The sequence below is a fragment of the Prenolepis imparis genome, unplaced genomic scaffold, assembly GCF_030444845.1.
Source record: "Prenolepis imparis isolate NDT839.2.m4 unplaced genomic scaffold, iyPreImpa1.0 SCAF_2, whole genome shotgun sequence".
In the NCBI taxonomy this organism is placed as follows: Eukaryota; Metazoa; Arthropoda; class Insecta; order Hymenoptera; family Formicidae; genus Prenolepis; species Prenolepis imparis.
The window spans coordinates 18,489,976-18,506,347 of NW_028141160.1; the positions used below are offsets into that span (position 1 = coordinate 18,489,976).

The window sequence follows — 16,372 nt, forward strand, 5'->3', positions numbered from 1 at the left end:
AGCCAAAAATTCATCGATTATACATTTTAATTGTACATTGAATACAGAATCTTTTCGTACCATGCAGACACCAGCGTACAAACTTTTTAATATGATAAACATAAAATAAGGACGCGTCGCACAGGGTCCGCGTCAAATAAGTATCAATTTCGAATATTTTAAGACGAGCCAAAAATTCATCGATTATACATTTTAATAGTACATTGATTACAGAATCTTTTGGTACCAAGCAGACAACAGCGTACAAACTTTTTCATTTGCTATACATAAATTAAGGATGCGTCGCATAGGGTCAGCGGTAAAAAAGTATCGAGTTCTAATATTTCAAGACGAGCCAAAAATTCATCGATTATACATTTTAATAGCACATTGATTATAGAATCATTTGGTACCAAACAGACACCAGCGTACAAATTTTTTAACTTGATATACATACAATAATGTTGCGTCGCATAGGATCAGCGGTAAAAAGTATCGATTTCCAATATTTTAAGACGAGCCAAAAATTCATCGATTATACATTTTAATAGTACATTGATTACAGAATCATTTGGTACCAAACAGACGCCAGCGTACAAATTTTTCAACTTGATATACATAAAATAAGGTTGCATTGCATAGGGTCAGCGGTAAAAAGTATCGATTTCCAATATTTTAAGACGAGCCAAAAATTCATCGATTATACATTTTAATAGTACATTGATTACAGAATCATTTGGTACCAAACAGACGCCAGCGTACAAACTTTTTAATATGATAAACATAAAATAAGGACGCGTCGCACAGGGTCCGCGTCAGTTAAGTATCAATTTCGAATATTTTAAGACGAGCCAAAAATTCATCGATTATACATTTTAATAGTACATTGATTACAGAATCTTTTGGTACCAAACAGACACCAGCGTACAAATTTTTTAACTTGATATACATAAAATAAGGACGCGTCGCACAGGGTCCGCGTCAAATAAGTATCAATTTCGAATATTTTAAGACGAGCCAAAAATTCATCGATTATACATTTTAATAGTACATTGATTACAGAATCTTTTGGTACCAAGCAGACAACAGCGTACAAACTTTTTCATTTGCTATACATAAATTAAGGATGCGTCGCATAGGGTCAGCGGTAAAAAAGTATCGATTTCTAATATTTCAACACGAGCCAAAAATTCATCGATTATACATTTTAATAGCACATTGATTATAGAATCATTTGATACCAAACAGACACCAGCGTACAAATTTTTTAACTTGATATACATAAAATAATGTTGCGTCGCATAGGGTCAGCGGTAAAAAAGTATCGATTTCTAATATTTTAAGACGAGCCAAAAATTCATCGATTATACATTTTAATAGTACATTGATTACAGAATCATTTGGTACCAAACAGACGCCAGCGTACAAATTTTTTAACTTGATATACATAAAATAAGGTTGCATTGCATAGGATCAGCGGTAAAAAGTATCGATTTCCAATATTTTAAGACGAGCCAAAAATTCATCGATTATACATTTTAATAGTACATTGATTACAGAATCTTTTGGTACCATGCAGACACCAGCGTACAAATTTTTTAATATGATAAACATAAAATAAGTATGCGTCGCACAGGTTTCGCGTCAAAAAAGTATAGATTTCTAATATTTTAAGACGAGCCAAAAATTCATCGATTATACATTTTAATAGTACATTGATTACAGAATCTTTTGGTACCAAACAGACACCAGCGTACAAATGTTTTAACTTGATATACATAGAATAAGATTGCGTCGCAAATGGTCAGCTGTAAAAAGTTTCGATTTCCAATATTTTAAGACGAGCCAAAAATTCATCGGTTATACATTTTAATAGTACATTGAATACAGAATCTTTTCGTACCATGCAGACACCAGCGTACAAATTTTTTAATATGATAAACATAAAATAAGGATGCGTCGCACAGGGTCCGCGTCAAAAAAGTATCAATTTCTAATATTTTAAGACGAGCCAAAAATTCATCGATTATACATTTTAATTGTACATTGATTATAGAATCATTTGGTACCATGCAGACACCAGCGTACAAATTTTTTAATACGATAAACATAAAATTAGGATGCGTCGCACAGGGTCCGCGTCAAAAAAGTATCAATTTCTAATATTTTAAGACGAGCCAAAAATTCATCGATTATACATTTTAATAGTACATTGATTACAGAATCATTTGGTACCAAACAGACGCCAGCGTACAAATTTTTTAACTTGATATACATAAAATAAGGTTGCGTCGCATAGGGTCAGCGGTAAAAAGTATCGATTTCCAATATTTTAAGACGTGCCAAAAATTCATCGATTATACATTTTAATAGTACATTGATTACAGAATCTTTTGGTACCATGCAGACACCAGCGTACAAATTTTTTAATATGATAAACATAAAATAAGTATGCGTCGCACAGGGTTCGCGTCAAAAAAGTATCGATTTCTAATATTTAAAGACGAGCCAAAAATTCATCGATTATACATTTTAATTGTACATTGATTACAGAATCTTTTGGTACCAAACAGACACCAGCGTACAAGTTTTTTAACTTGATATACATAGAATAAGATTGCGTCGCATGGGGTCAACTGTAAAAAAGTGTCGATTTTTAATATTTTTAGGCGAGCCAAAAATTCATCGTATATATATTTCAATAGTGTATTGTTTGCAGATTATTTTTGTTTCATAAGCATACCTGCGTACTACCTTTTTGGTCTAATATACGTTATATAAATCTGCGCTGTATGGGATTTGCGGCTTAAAAATTTAAATTTTCGATATTTCAAAACGTGCAAAAAATTAATCTTATATACATTTTAACAGTACATTGTCTGCACATTATTACGAATTTTGCGTGACTGCATGCATATATCGCGGTAATATATGTCGAAACTCATTTCTACTGCGCATTCGGAATTCGAATTATATCAAGATTATCGAAAAGTGTCGGACGAAATATATTTGTGACTCTAATTAAGAAAATAATTTTTGTTTTAAAAATTATATCTACGAAACTTTAATTGTAAATTTGTATTCATGTCTCACTTCTATTCTTAACTTAATAAATATACTACTTCTTAATTAAATAAATATATTAGAAAATATTAATATAGTAAGGTAATTAAATTTTAAAATAGTATTACGTTTTAAAAATTAAAATAGCAATATATTGTAAATAATATGTTGTAATATCTTATCCTCGATTAATATTTTTGTTACAGAAATCAGCTGATTAAAACGTTAATTTGCTAATTAATTTTTAAAATAAGAATATGTTATAACATTTAAAATAATATGTTTTAAATAATGTAATATATAATTCCTTAAACTCGATTAATATTTATAATAGCTATCAGCTGATTTCTGTCAAAAAATATTAATCGAGTTTAAGGAATTATATATTATTTTAATTTTTATAACATATTTTTATTTTAAAATTTAATTGGCAATGTAATGCTTTAATCATCTGATTTCTGTAAAAAATATTAATGAAGTTTAAACAAACTTTATATAAATACATCATACTTTTTTTAATAAAATCGAGGAATGGCATAACGCGCGCATGTGTTATTCTAGTCTTTTTCTAAAAAAGACATATTAAGTCGATTCTCGCAAGTATTGTTGCCTCTTGTCCGCGAAAATATTAATCAAAATTTAAAGTATTATAACATATTATTTAAAACATGTCATTATTTTATTTAATTTTATTTTGGACTAACTGTCAAACTGCTAACTGCTAACCCTCACGATGACAGCCTCTTCATGCTTCAAATATAACACACAACGCGAATGTCAAAAATATTAATCAAGTTTAAAGTATTATAACATATTGTTTAAAACATATTATTATTTTATTTTATTTTATTTTATTTTGGACTAACTGTCAAACTGCTCACTGCTAACCCTCGTGATGACAGCCTTTCGATGCTACGAATATAACACACAACGCGAATCGACAGAGAGCCAATCAGCATCGCGGAAAAACGACAACATGCCTTTTTTAGAAAGGGGATATCATTTTTTTAATATAAAATCGAAGAATAGTACGCGCATTGCGCGCACTTGTGTGTTGTTCTAGTGATATATAAAGTGCGTGTTATTGTTTATTGTTTTTGACTGTCATTTATGATTTTATGTTAATGATTAAGGGATTGCGCGACGAAAAGTCTAACCGTAGTGAGAAATTGTTTACTCGTACTACTTAATCTATCTACATTCTTACTTTGCGCATAATAAAATTATGATATATGAAGTGCGTGTTACTTTTTTATTGTTGTTGACTCGCATTTATGATTTTATGTTAACGATGAAATGATTGCGCGACGAAAAGGCTAAAGGTAGTGAGAAATTGTTGACTCGTACTATTTAATTTCTCTACATTCTCACCTTGCGCATAATAAAATTACGATATATAAAGTGCATATAATTTTTTATTGTTCTTGACTCGCATTTATAATTTTATGTTAATGATTAAATGATTGCGCGACGAAAAGGCTAACCGTACTGAGAAATTGTTGACTCGTACTACTTAATTTCTGTACATATTCTTACTTTGCGTATAATAAAATTACGATATATAAAGTGCGAGTTATTATTTTATTATTTTTGACTCGAATTTAATATTTTATGCTCATGGCAGAGTAATTGCGTGACAGAAAGGTTGAATTCTTTTCTTTTCTAAGAAAGATATGTAAAATCGATACTCGCATATATCAAAGTTTATTGTTGTCGCTTTTCCGCGATGCTTATTGGCCGTTAAGATTCGCGTTGTGTGTTATATTCGTAGCATCGAGAGGCTGTTATCGCGAGAATTAGCAGTTTGACTGTTTGTTCAAAATAAAATTTAAAAAAATAATAATATTAGTTTTAAATAATATGTTATAATACTTTAAACTCGATTAATATTTTTAAAAGTTATCAGCTGATTTCCTTCAAAAAATATTAATCGAGAATAAGATATTATAACATATTATTTACAATTTTACAACATTTTACTATTTTAATATTTTAACATATTATTTTAAAATTTAATTATCAAATTAACGCTTTAATCAGTTGATTTCTATGAAAAAATATTAATCAAGTTTAAACAAATTTTATATTATTTTTTAATAAACATAAAACCGAAGAATGGCGCGCGCGTAGCGCGCGCTTGTGTTGTTCTAGTACATATAAAAAAATCATTTGACAATAATTAAAAATTAAAAAATGTGACGGTACATCCCTTTGAACTATATTGATTTGTTTTTCATAACTGTGCATAAAGAAGTTCTATATATGTATCTATATACAATATTCTATTTCATATCAAGTGTAGAAAGAGTAGCATAGTGCACGGCTGCAAAGAGCAGACGACGTGTGACGTGTTGACTTCGCCATATTGATTTCTGTATCTCGTGTTGTCGTGCAGTTAAAGTGTTATTCTTGCGAAATCAGAATCATTTCTTGACAGAAAATGATCGAACAAGCGGGAACTGCCGTAGCTTCGAGCACGAAGGCAAACGATTTGGAATTTGCAGCTCCGGAGAAGCAAAAGGCCCGTGCATTTCTGCGTGAACGCTTTTTGCGCGTTCTAACCGGCATTGTCGGTAAGGAAATTCATTTAATCTTGACGAATACTACTCTATTTTAATCAAATTTAAAACATTCGAGTTCGATTTCTGTCATATTTTCCAAAACGCGGGAAATGATATATTGGAGTATATAACTTTAACGCGATTGCACGTGGTTTCCTAGAAATTGTTTGAATATGGCGCCTTATCGAGACTTTTAATCCATTCGTGCAATGTTGCGATAAAAAATTTAAATTATTATTAATCATACAGGAGATATATCTGCTGGGAAAATGCACATAAGAATAATTAATTACAATGCACATTTTGAGTTACATTTAAGGTTAATGATTTATTGATTCTTCATACAGATAACTGCATTGTAATAAGCTTTATTAAAAGAAAAGAAATATTAAATCGTGTAATTCATCTTTAACATAAATGTCGGCGTAAGGAATTTTTTAGATTACGGTTTAGCATTTTTTATTTGATGTTTAAATGTTGCAGGTAAGCAAACGAAATTTTATTTACACGAAAACACTCATGTATTGGGTGAATTCAAAGGTTGCGATGTAGAATGTTCCGAGATTTTCGTGAGGAATTTGAAAACACCGATGGGGACGATACCAGAAGTTATTCTGCGAAGCGGTGATATTATCTATTTAGATATAGGCGACATTAATATCGATCAATGAGAAGGTATGTATAAATGTTACAATAACATTAATCGTTAAACATGTTACTGTATAAGAAAACCTTATGCATTTTATTATTAAATGCGTTTTTACAATCGTTTGTCGAAACTATCAATTATCTCACATTATTTCGATTAAAAACTTAAAAATATCTAAGAGCGACGCATATTTAACATCGTATTTATTTCTGAAATAATACGTCTTAAGTGATCAATTATTTCCTTAATGTGCCTATTTTTTAATATCACTTGCTGTAAAAGAAACAAATTTTTATCAAAATTTAACACAATAATATATTATGTATATTTTTTTATATATTTAATATTCTTCTCACCTCCATGACTTCCTTACTCTCTTCGCATATAAGTCTGTAGGCTTCCGAAGTCTTCTTCTCATCAGATTTCATATCCCATTCCTCTTTTAGTGGAATTAAACTTTCTATATGCGTATATTCCATGCCTTGCAATTGACAATTCTCATTACATTTTTCATATATTAATCTCAAACGTTTAAACATCACTTTTATTATTCTCAACTGCTCGAAAATCTTAATCTTCTTCTCATTTGCTATGTTTGCTCCTTGCGCTGTACCTGCATTTATGAATAATACATTTATATATTTACAAAGAAGATATTTTAACTAAGATTTTAATTAAAAAGATAATTAGGACATTATTATTGCGTTATAGGAATTATACCATTAGGTGGTTGGAGCAATTTAAGAAACTGAAAGAGTTCTTGAGTACGGTTGACAATTTCTTGCACTGTTTCTTGTCCACATCTACATAAACTGGCAGTATTGACTTCCTTAGTTTGCTGTTGTTGCAATGGTGGCTGAGTAGGTGGGACTGGAGTTTGTGGTGTCGTGGCTTGATTATTAGTTTGATTATTCTGTTGAACCATGGCAGCCTGTTGTTGTTGCAGTTGCAATTGTTGCTGCTGCATCTGCTGCATTTGTTGTTGCATTGCAATGGATTGTTGTTGTTGTTGCTGTTGTGCCAAAACTTGTTGAGAGTTTGGCATACCCATGGCATTCGATCCAACATTACCGACACCTACTCCAACTCCCACTCCCATGCCAAATTGCTGAGAGCTTACCATATCTAAAATAAAAGTTCTTGTTTAATTCACAGACTTTTGATTTCTTTTATTTTTAAATTTTTAAAAATGTTATTAAATATTTAAAAATGTTAAACTTGTTACATACACACCTTTCGAATCATTTGAATCATTTGAATCACTTAAATCAATTAAATCAATTAAATCATTTGAATCACTTGAATCACTTGAATCAATTAAATCAATTAAATTATTCGAATCATTTGAAGAAATAGCCATTATACCAAACTGTATATGTATTTTATATATAGATTTTGAATCTTTCAGAAAATTTAAATCACTTAAAGATGCTAATAATAAAAATAATTTACAAAAACTGATAGAATCTTTATGTTTTTGCAATGATAAAAATCTATAATTTTGATTATTAAACACTTTCTAATATAAAATTCCACTGTATCAATATTTTTTTAATAAGACAGTTATCTTATGGTCACAAACAATGTGCTTATTATTGTGTGAATATTTGAAGAACTGCCAATATTTAAATGTAAACTGTAGGTTGTTGTATATCTAGGACTATTGAATTTTTATATAAAACACATTATAAAACATCGCTGTTGTGTATATAACAAGGTACAATATCAAGACACATAGATATACACACTAAAAACAAATACAGAAATAATAAGAAATCTAAATATTTACTTCCTTGCTGTGGTCCTATTAAACCAGAGACCATTTGTCCACCACCAAACTGCGTACGCATAGCTGATTGCTGTACATTGGGAAACCCAGATAGGAAGGGATGTTGTTGCCCAGCCATGTCGACGTTATTTTAAAGTAATTAATCGTCGATTGATTAATATATATCCACTAAAACAGAAATAATCTATTACATTATAGGTTAATTTTGAGGTTATATCAGTCTACATGCTTATAACATAGTTTTTATTTGTCAATGATTTCTTTTACTGAGAGAAATTAATTTTTCGCAATTCTAAGCACACAAACTATATATTTTGCATAAAAAAGAAAACGATTTTTTACATTATTTAAATAATGAATGACATAACTCTCTTGTGTAATATTGAAATTTTAATATTACCTGACTAATTTTATTGTTAATAATATAAAACGATGTCACATTTATTTACGCGAATAAGCGATGTCACATTTATTTACGCATATAAAAATCTATTTGGTATTCCAGTTATCAAGTCAAGGAACGAACATGTGTTTTCTCGCGTGTTACAAAGAAATTGTAGAGTGCATCCGGTGCATCGTTCGGCGCATCTACACTGCGCAAGCAATTTCTATTGAATTTTCTGCATTTGTATATATTTTTCTTTCTTTTTTTTTTATAATAAACGCAATATATTAAAACTTACAGAATGCTGTAAGTAAAAATTGCGATGGAATATACAGGGTGTCCCGAAACTACCGCGAGATATTTTAAAGGCAGATTCTCTGGCCAATTTAAAAACGATTTTTCCTCAGCGAAAATGTCGAGGCACCAATAATTTTCGAGTTATAAGCGATTAAAAATAAAGGGTTTCTCGTAAACTGAGCCCTCTAGAAATATAATATTAACAAAATCACATTCTTCAATTAATTTTAAGTAAAGTTTCTTTTAATAGAATTTTAATTTAAGGCTTAGTTACAAAGATACATGATGACAAAAATTGGGAACATGCAAAAAATGATGGTCTCCCTCGACATTTTCGCTGAGGAAAAATCGTTTTTAAATTGGCCAGAGAATCTGCCTTTAAAATATCTCGCGGTAGTTTCGGGACACCCTGTATAACGTATATTTATAAACAATAACGTCAGTACTTCATCGATCTGATATGCAATACTACTCAAATAACAAAAGAATATATAAAAAATGTTTAAAACTCATTTTCAGAGATATTTTTAAAAAATAATTATAGTTAAGTCCCTTTTTATTCATTAAAAAAACGTTTATTTTCACGTTAATGTAATATAAATATTAATTTAACGTGTATTAAATATTTTATATTTTATATTATATAATAAAATATTAATAAAATATTTAAACGTTAAATAAATATTTGTTTTTTTAATGTTTTATTAATATATTATTAATGAAATATTAAATATTTAATAAACGTTAAATAAATAAATATATTACATTAACGTTAAAATAAACGTTTTTTAATGAATAAAAATAAGGGACTTAATTAATATATTATTTTAACATTTTTTAAATATCTTTAAAAATGAGTTTTAAACATTTTTTATACATTTTTTGGTACTTGAGTACCTGTATAATGTTTTGCATATTGAGTATACAAATCTGCTCTCATTTTAATTTTTATTTTATATGTATATATTCAAATATATTTATTAATTTTAATTTATAAAATGTAGTAAATTTTATTATTTTATAAAATACTACTCTCTCAAATTTAATATTATCATTAATGTAATACTATTCTTCATTTGATTATTCTTGTATTAAAGATATATGTTGTGAATTTATTATTGCGCATCAGATAAAATTATTATTAAATTTATATTCAACACAGAGTTAAAAATTAAATTTTGCAAATTACTATGTGTGCTTACAGAAATTTAATTTTTTCTTCTACAATATATTTGTGTATATATATATATATATATATACATTTTTTTAAAAATTAATCTATAAAATATGCTAATATTTTTACTATTTTTAAAATACGTCTTTAATTTTTGATTTTTGTAACATTATCAAATAATTTTTATCTAATTTTCTCTTCCTAATGACAAGCTTAAGTATTACAATATAATCAGGAAATATACTTGAGCTCAATGTTTATGTTATATTTTGCTTTGATTTTTTAAAATCGCTTCCTTAAGTATACATTCCCTGTGGTTTAGTGAAGAAATATAAGATCAAATTTCGTGGGTACGGAAATAACGTTCGAGAAGAGGAGATAAGGTCAGTGCACAGGAAAACTAAGGCACGGAACATAACAGTCCAATTTGTCATTCCCCCGACATGTCTCCACACGCTTTCACGCGAGCTTTACATTTTTTCACCAGAGTCAGTGTCTCCTGCGACGCAATCGCAACCACAAACCTGTGCTTCGCTGTACCGGTTTCTAACAAAGAATTTACTAATTAAGAATTTATCTAATTTACACGAGTGTGGCGCTCAAAGAAAATCCCGTTGGCTTTGTAGAATAATGCTGATACAATGGTTAATGATTTTCTTTATATTGGCGGATTTTAATATATCGGATAGCGATGGATTACCGGTGAATTTTGCAGAAAACGGACAGAGAGCAAATAAAGGTGATGACGTTAATTATCCGAGCGAAGGATTTAACTCATCATCTGAAGCCAGTGATTCTGGAGTATCAATAGAAACCCGAAAAACTCCAACTTGTTTGAATCATCAAGAGACAACGGATCATCGACGCAATGAAAATGAAAAACTGTCTATCGAGAATCACCAACGCTTAATCACTGCTTTGTCGAAGATCGCTAAAGTTAAATCAGAGAAAGATCCTGTTGTCCCTGGACGATGTTCAATGGCAAATGTTAACAATGCCGCGCAAAATAAATCTACGTATTTTCAAAGGAGAATTTCTGAAAAGATTACCAGAGGATCTATACCTTTCGATAAGAAATTATCTTCGAATCTATCCGAGGGCATTTTCAACGATGGAATCCAGCAAGGAAACTTCCGCTGTCATGCCATACAAGACATTTATATTCCGGAGATAAAGGAGAAGGTTCCTTCATATACATGCACATTTGGAAACGTAACGTTTATTCTCTCGAGCAAGAGATTTTTTCAAGATCGCAGGAATAGTTTACACATTAACATTGACAACGATACTCTTCGTAAATTAAACAGCTCTACCACAACTCCCACAAACAACCAGTTCAACATTATTCCGGCTGTTTTAGTTTTAAAACCCTACTATGAAAACTATGATATACGTAATCCACAAAACTTTCAGGATCAAGTATAGACAATAAAAATATTTGGCGAGTGATTATAATAGCTTATCTTATAATATAGCATTATAATTATCGATAACAGAATTAATGAATTAATCAGGAATTAATCAATTAATGAAGTAGGCAAGGTAAGATATAGAAAATGTTTAAAAACAAATTGTAACATAATCGAATAAATTCCGTACCATCAAATAAAATTTATTTTGCGTCATCTTTCGGCAACGGTATTTGTATTAATTTCTTATAATGTTATTTGCAATATTATTTACATATACTTATATGTATAATTTTTTCTATATTTTATAAATGACTGGTGCAAAAAATGATATACATGAATTTTTATTGTGAATAACGGCAATAACGATTTTATTAGAAACACACTTCTAAAATAACTTTACACAAACGACAATTGTATAATTAACATAATTTACAATGCGTAAAAGCTCGGAAGCAATTAAAACCATCAAGAAATAATGTTGTTCATTATGCGATGAAATATTCTTTACGATAGCACAAACAAATCATTTCGTCATAAATAGTGTAAACTGAAATCATAGAAATACTTTTCTTTCGCCCAAGCGTGACTTCTATTGACTTGCTTTGTGATATACAAAGTATTTATAACTAATCATACTTTGATTATTATAATAATTTCTTTTACAAATATAGATTTTTTATGGCAAATTTTATAGAAAGTTTATAACGTGATTACATCGAAAAGTACTTTTTTTTTTAAGAGAATAAAATTAACTAGCATTTAATACCAAAAAAATTAAGACATTACAAATATCTCTCCTTATAAATTTTTTACCGAGAAAAATTTGAATTGTTCAAAGAATTCGAAAAAAGAATGCAGATGCTCTCGATTATTGTAAACAAATAAATTATGAATCCATCGCGATTTCATCGGTTTATTCTGTAGAGGTTTTCGTTTTATCTTCATTAGTTTCGCTTTCGTCTGGCAAATCGATAGGCGAAACTTTATCTACATTCGACAAAACTGTAGCTGGTCGTTGCACCTTAATAGGCGGTTCGTTTTCATCAGTTTCAGATACAGCATTGTCGTGACGTGAGGGTTTCGAAATATCTGCGACTTTAGTAATTTCTGATAGATCTAGGCTCAATGCTTCGTTGATCGGATTCTGTATTTTTAATGGCGCGAAGAAATTGTGTGTTCTATGCGGATTGTGTATCCTATAAGGTTGTGATTCGAGATATCTAGGATTTGGAATGTAGAGTTCATTCGGTTTGGTTTCTTCTTTTTCAACTTCGATCGCTAATTTTTCCAGCTCCTCTTTTTCCTCATCGGAAAGTGGACTGACCTATAATAAATATATAAAATGTTTGACGTAAACTTTATTTATTTCATATAAAAATAATGTATATAATTTTTTAATAATCTTTTGTCGATATTTTTATACATTAATTATTGATTTAAATTACACGCAAAAAAAAATTAGCTACCATAGCTAAATTTTAGCTGTCTCTATATTGTAACCTGAAATTTAGTTATCATGTCTAAATTTTAGCTATGATAACTAATATTTTTAGCTATAGGTTAACAGAGAATTCTATAGCTAAATAAAGTATTATTTAATAAAATATTAGCTAATAAGCTATCATAGCTAAAATTTAGGCATGATAACTAAATTTCATGTGTAATATAGGGACAGCTAATATTTAGCTATGGTAACTAATTTTTTTTCCATATAGAAAAAATGAATATAGTGTACTCTAGAAGAAATGTTGTTCATGTTGAATGCAAAAAGAGAAAAAATTCTGTCTTTTTCATGCAGATAAAATATAAACTAATTTTATATATTTTATGATTTATCTGATTTTATTATATTTTATAATTAATTTGAAGTTTTGAGAGAGTTGATTAAATGAAATCATCAATCTATTCAGAAATTTATATTTTGCAATGTAACATCGAAAAGAAGTTAGAAGTGTTTGTTCACACACATTTACACATCATAAACTCGCTTGTGAAGTTCAATCATGCACATATAAAATCTTTGAATACGTCGTTGCGTATCGATAAAGCGACAAACGATGCGTTAGGTGACTCACAGAGATTTCTCTTTTAGATTATATACGGATGTCAAACGAGATGGATGTGCAGAAATCGAAAAATGCGATATATTCAAATTAGCTATTCCTTTTCTTAGAATTAACATGCTGTTTGTCGCGGATACAATTTACATGAAGCAATCTTTATTTTTAATGATAAAAGCAAAGTGATGAATGTTCACTGAATCATCGATGAGATTTTATTCGCACATTGTAACAAACATCACTCGCATATTTTATCAAAACTTTTCGAAAATAATGAAAATTATTTACGCATCTCTTTTCTCAAAATTTCTTTTTCAAAATTTTCTTCAAAACAATTTGTAAAAATATATTTTAGTTCAATTAATTACTGGATATTTTCATAAACGTACTTTAAAAGCAGGTGGTTTCCAATTCTCCATTCTGGTTCTCCCTTGATAACGTCTGCGTGGTCTGTTCTCATGATCGTCAGGTAATGTGTAGATAGTTAGAAGCTTTGGTTTGTTTCCTGGTTCATCGTTGTTGGCAGTGGCAAATGAACGACTCTCCGCTGCCCTGGTACGTAGTGGGTTAGCATGATTCCCCTGTGATTCTTCCAGAAACTCATTTATATCTTCATCTTTAAAACCGTCAGACTCGTGAGCGAATGTGTGGTCTATCTTCTGCAAACTCTATACGGTATAACGAAATTAACATCCCTGTAAACTGTTTCTTAATTTACGCGATATTTATATATACTAAATAAATCGACGATTCTCTCATTATTTATGAGTAACAACAACTGTCCGTATTTTTCGCATTTAAACGCATAATTATCAGATTATTAATACCTTAGCCGAATTTGATGTCTCTCCGAAAGCCTCTGCCAAATCGGGATTTATTTCCTCCAACGATTCATCTCCATATCTTATATAAACGGGAACGTAACCCGGAATACTGGGTAAATGTTGATGAAGAGGACTCGAATCTAGAAGAAATATGCTAGTTGAGAATAAACGATGAGAAAAACAGCGTGTACGCTTGATACGGATGATTGCGCTAGAAATGTACACTTGGCTAGGCGAGCTTATTGGCTATGATAGCAATGCGGATATTTAATCCTATGCATAGGGATTAACTAGACCAAGCGTTCAATTAGGTCCTATTTGCGTAGATCGCAAGTGATACCTCTAACTTAACTCACTTTTTAAATCACTTTTTTAGTGTCTTTAAAAAATTTATTCCGTTTTTCTTCTAAAAGAAGAGAGAATAAATAATATAATTTTAATGTATATAATTTTTTATATATTAATGTATATATATATATATATATATATATATATATATATATATTATAATATATATTTTATAATGTATATAATTTTTTTGTAATCCTCAATGTCTGTGTGTGTTCTCTCTCTTTATATCATAATTATAATATGAAATGACTCGAGTTTGATCCAACAGTTAAAAACTATTCTTTTTTATATCTTCTTAAAAATTTATTTCTACATAATTTCTAACACATGATTACAAATTCTAACAACTGTATATGATATCAGAAATTATTTGTTTCTTGGATTATAAATTCTTTGATGAAATAGAAATTGAATTTTCCTCAACGAAAATTTGATTTTGACTTTCTTGAACACTTTCTTTTTTTGCAATATTCATTTTTAATTTTAAAAATCTCGACAATTAAACTCGCGAATTCCACTTTCGGTTAACATAAACTCCGCTTGAAGTTAAAATAAGATTTGCTTGCTCGAAAAAAAGTTTTTAATTCAAAGTTTAATTAAAATTCTTTAAATTTCACTTTTATAATTAGATGCTTTAATGTTTTTAAGGGGGGAGACATTTTCTTTAATTCGACTTGTAGTATTTAAAAAAGAAATTTTGCGCGACTTTCGGGACCTTTTGTGTATAATTTATTATACCCTTAAATTTTATACTATTCGCGACGTCTCTTAGACGTCTCGCACCCTGAATAATCCCGAATTACGATCACTGCACATCACACTGATCCTTCTACATTATCGTGTCACACATCGTCCGGGCGGGAATTTTGAACGTCGTCGTGTTTTTCTTTTACTCACAGGCATAGCCAATGAGAGGTACCAAGAGTACCAGAAGGGAGATGGCCCTGGTACCACGCAGCGTTCCGCCAACCTGCATCTTTGAACGGTACTGGGCCCCCGGAACACGGGGCTCTCTCCTTTATATGTACGGTCCCCTACCCTCTGGCTGGTACCGCGGAGAGGCCCCTCGGGGTTAGTAGCGGATTCAGGAACGCTGTTCCGTTAATATCGGGACAAAAAATGCAGTTCTCCTTTATACTTTCGGCAATCGAGCCGAACGAGAGCAACTTGTCACGATTCCTATCTTTTATAATGATGATGGGTTTTGCGCGATTAATCGTCGTATTTTAAGCCGTATAAAAAAAGTTATCTCAAACGTTATACGCGCAAGCGAATTAATCTTCCTTTTTCAAGGTAGATGTTCCGTTTTTGAAATATTTTAATACTTTAATATATTTTTAACATTGGTCTGTTAATAAAGTGATACTTTGAAATCTGGCAGCGTAGACGGATAATTTTCCGTGCATCATAATTTTCTACATAAATGTAATGGTATAAATTGTAGGATGTAATCGCTTACATATTGCTTTTAAGTACGCAACTTTATTGAGTAAGTTGCTGGTTTTTAAAATCTCGCACTGTTTCTTCCCAATAGGCATTGTACAAGCGATTTAAAAACGCATCTTAAAGATTGAAGGTCACGATCAATGAATATATAATAAAATTCAATCAATCATTGATAGTTATCTACACTCGTTAAGTATTTTTTGCGTGCCTTTCATCACGAGCTTATATATTTTGCATGTTTAATCAATGTATATAATATTACATGATTTGACAATTTACTTCGAAATCATCTATCGCGCATCTCACACATTTGTTAAATATAGAAAAGACATTTTTGAACCTCCGTTAGTGACAACGAACTTTTCATTCGTAAAAGACGACA

The 16,372-nt window shown here is 29.9% G+C and overlaps 4 protein-coding genes across 6 annotated transcripts in view; 2 read left to right on the top strand and 2 right to left on the bottom strand.

Annotated features, from left to right (window-relative positions):
* Positions 1-5,398: 5,398 nt before the first annotated feature.
* Positions 5,399-16,372, top strand: part of LOC145932493 (gem-associated protein 7) — a 29,066-nt gene continuing 18,092 nt past the window's right edge. The window contains exons 1-3 of one of the 3 annotated variants that reach the window (XM_083031479.1): positions 5,399-5,615; positions 6,087-6,278; positions 10,613-10,748. In XM_083031479.1, coding sequence (XP_082887605.1) covers positions 5,483-5,615; positions 6,087-6,274 — 321 coding nt within the window. In that variant the 5' untranslated portion in view covers positions 5,399-5,482 and the 3' untranslated portion in view covers positions 6,275-6,278; positions 10,613-10,748. Of the gene's footprint in view, positions 5,616-6,086; positions 6,279-6,963; positions 7,401-10,612; positions 10,749-16,372 lie in introns of those variants that run through there. The other 2 variants (XM_083031478.1, XM_083031480.1) reach the window with 2 other exon arrangements.
* On the bottom strand, positions 6,310-8,619 carry LOC145932488 (mediator of RNA polymerase II transcription subunit 30). Its single transcript, XM_083031469.1, has 5 exons — positions 8,442-8,619; positions 8,042-8,209; positions 6,973-7,377; positions 6,609-6,865; positions 6,310-6,525 (listed from the first exon to the last, which is right to left on the bottom strand). The coding sequence occupies exons 2-5, from the start codon at positions 8,157-8,159 to the stop codon at positions 6,427-6,429; spliced, it is 879 nt and encodes a 292-aa protein (XP_082887595.1). The 5' UTR covers positions 8,160-8,209; positions 8,442-8,619; the 3' UTR covers positions 6,310-6,426.
* LOC145932492 (uncharacterized) lies at positions 10,071-11,734 on the top strand. The gene has a single exon (XM_083031476.1). It carries the CDS (start codon positions 10,528-10,530, stop codon positions 11,320-11,322), a length of 795 nt encoding a protein of 264 aa, XP_082887602.1. The 5' UTR covers positions 10,071-10,527; the 3' UTR covers positions 11,323-11,734.
* On the bottom strand, positions 11,635-15,573 carry LOC145932487 (uncharacterized). Its single transcript, XM_083031468.1, has 4 exons — positions 15,442-15,573; positions 14,197-14,333; positions 13,759-14,037; positions 11,635-12,633 (listed from the first exon to the last, which is right to left on the bottom strand). The coding sequence occupies exons 1-4, from the start codon at positions 15,518-15,520 to the stop codon at positions 12,223-12,225; spliced, it is 906 nt and encodes a 301-aa protein (XP_082887594.1). The 5' UTR covers positions 15,521-15,573; the 3' UTR covers positions 11,635-12,222.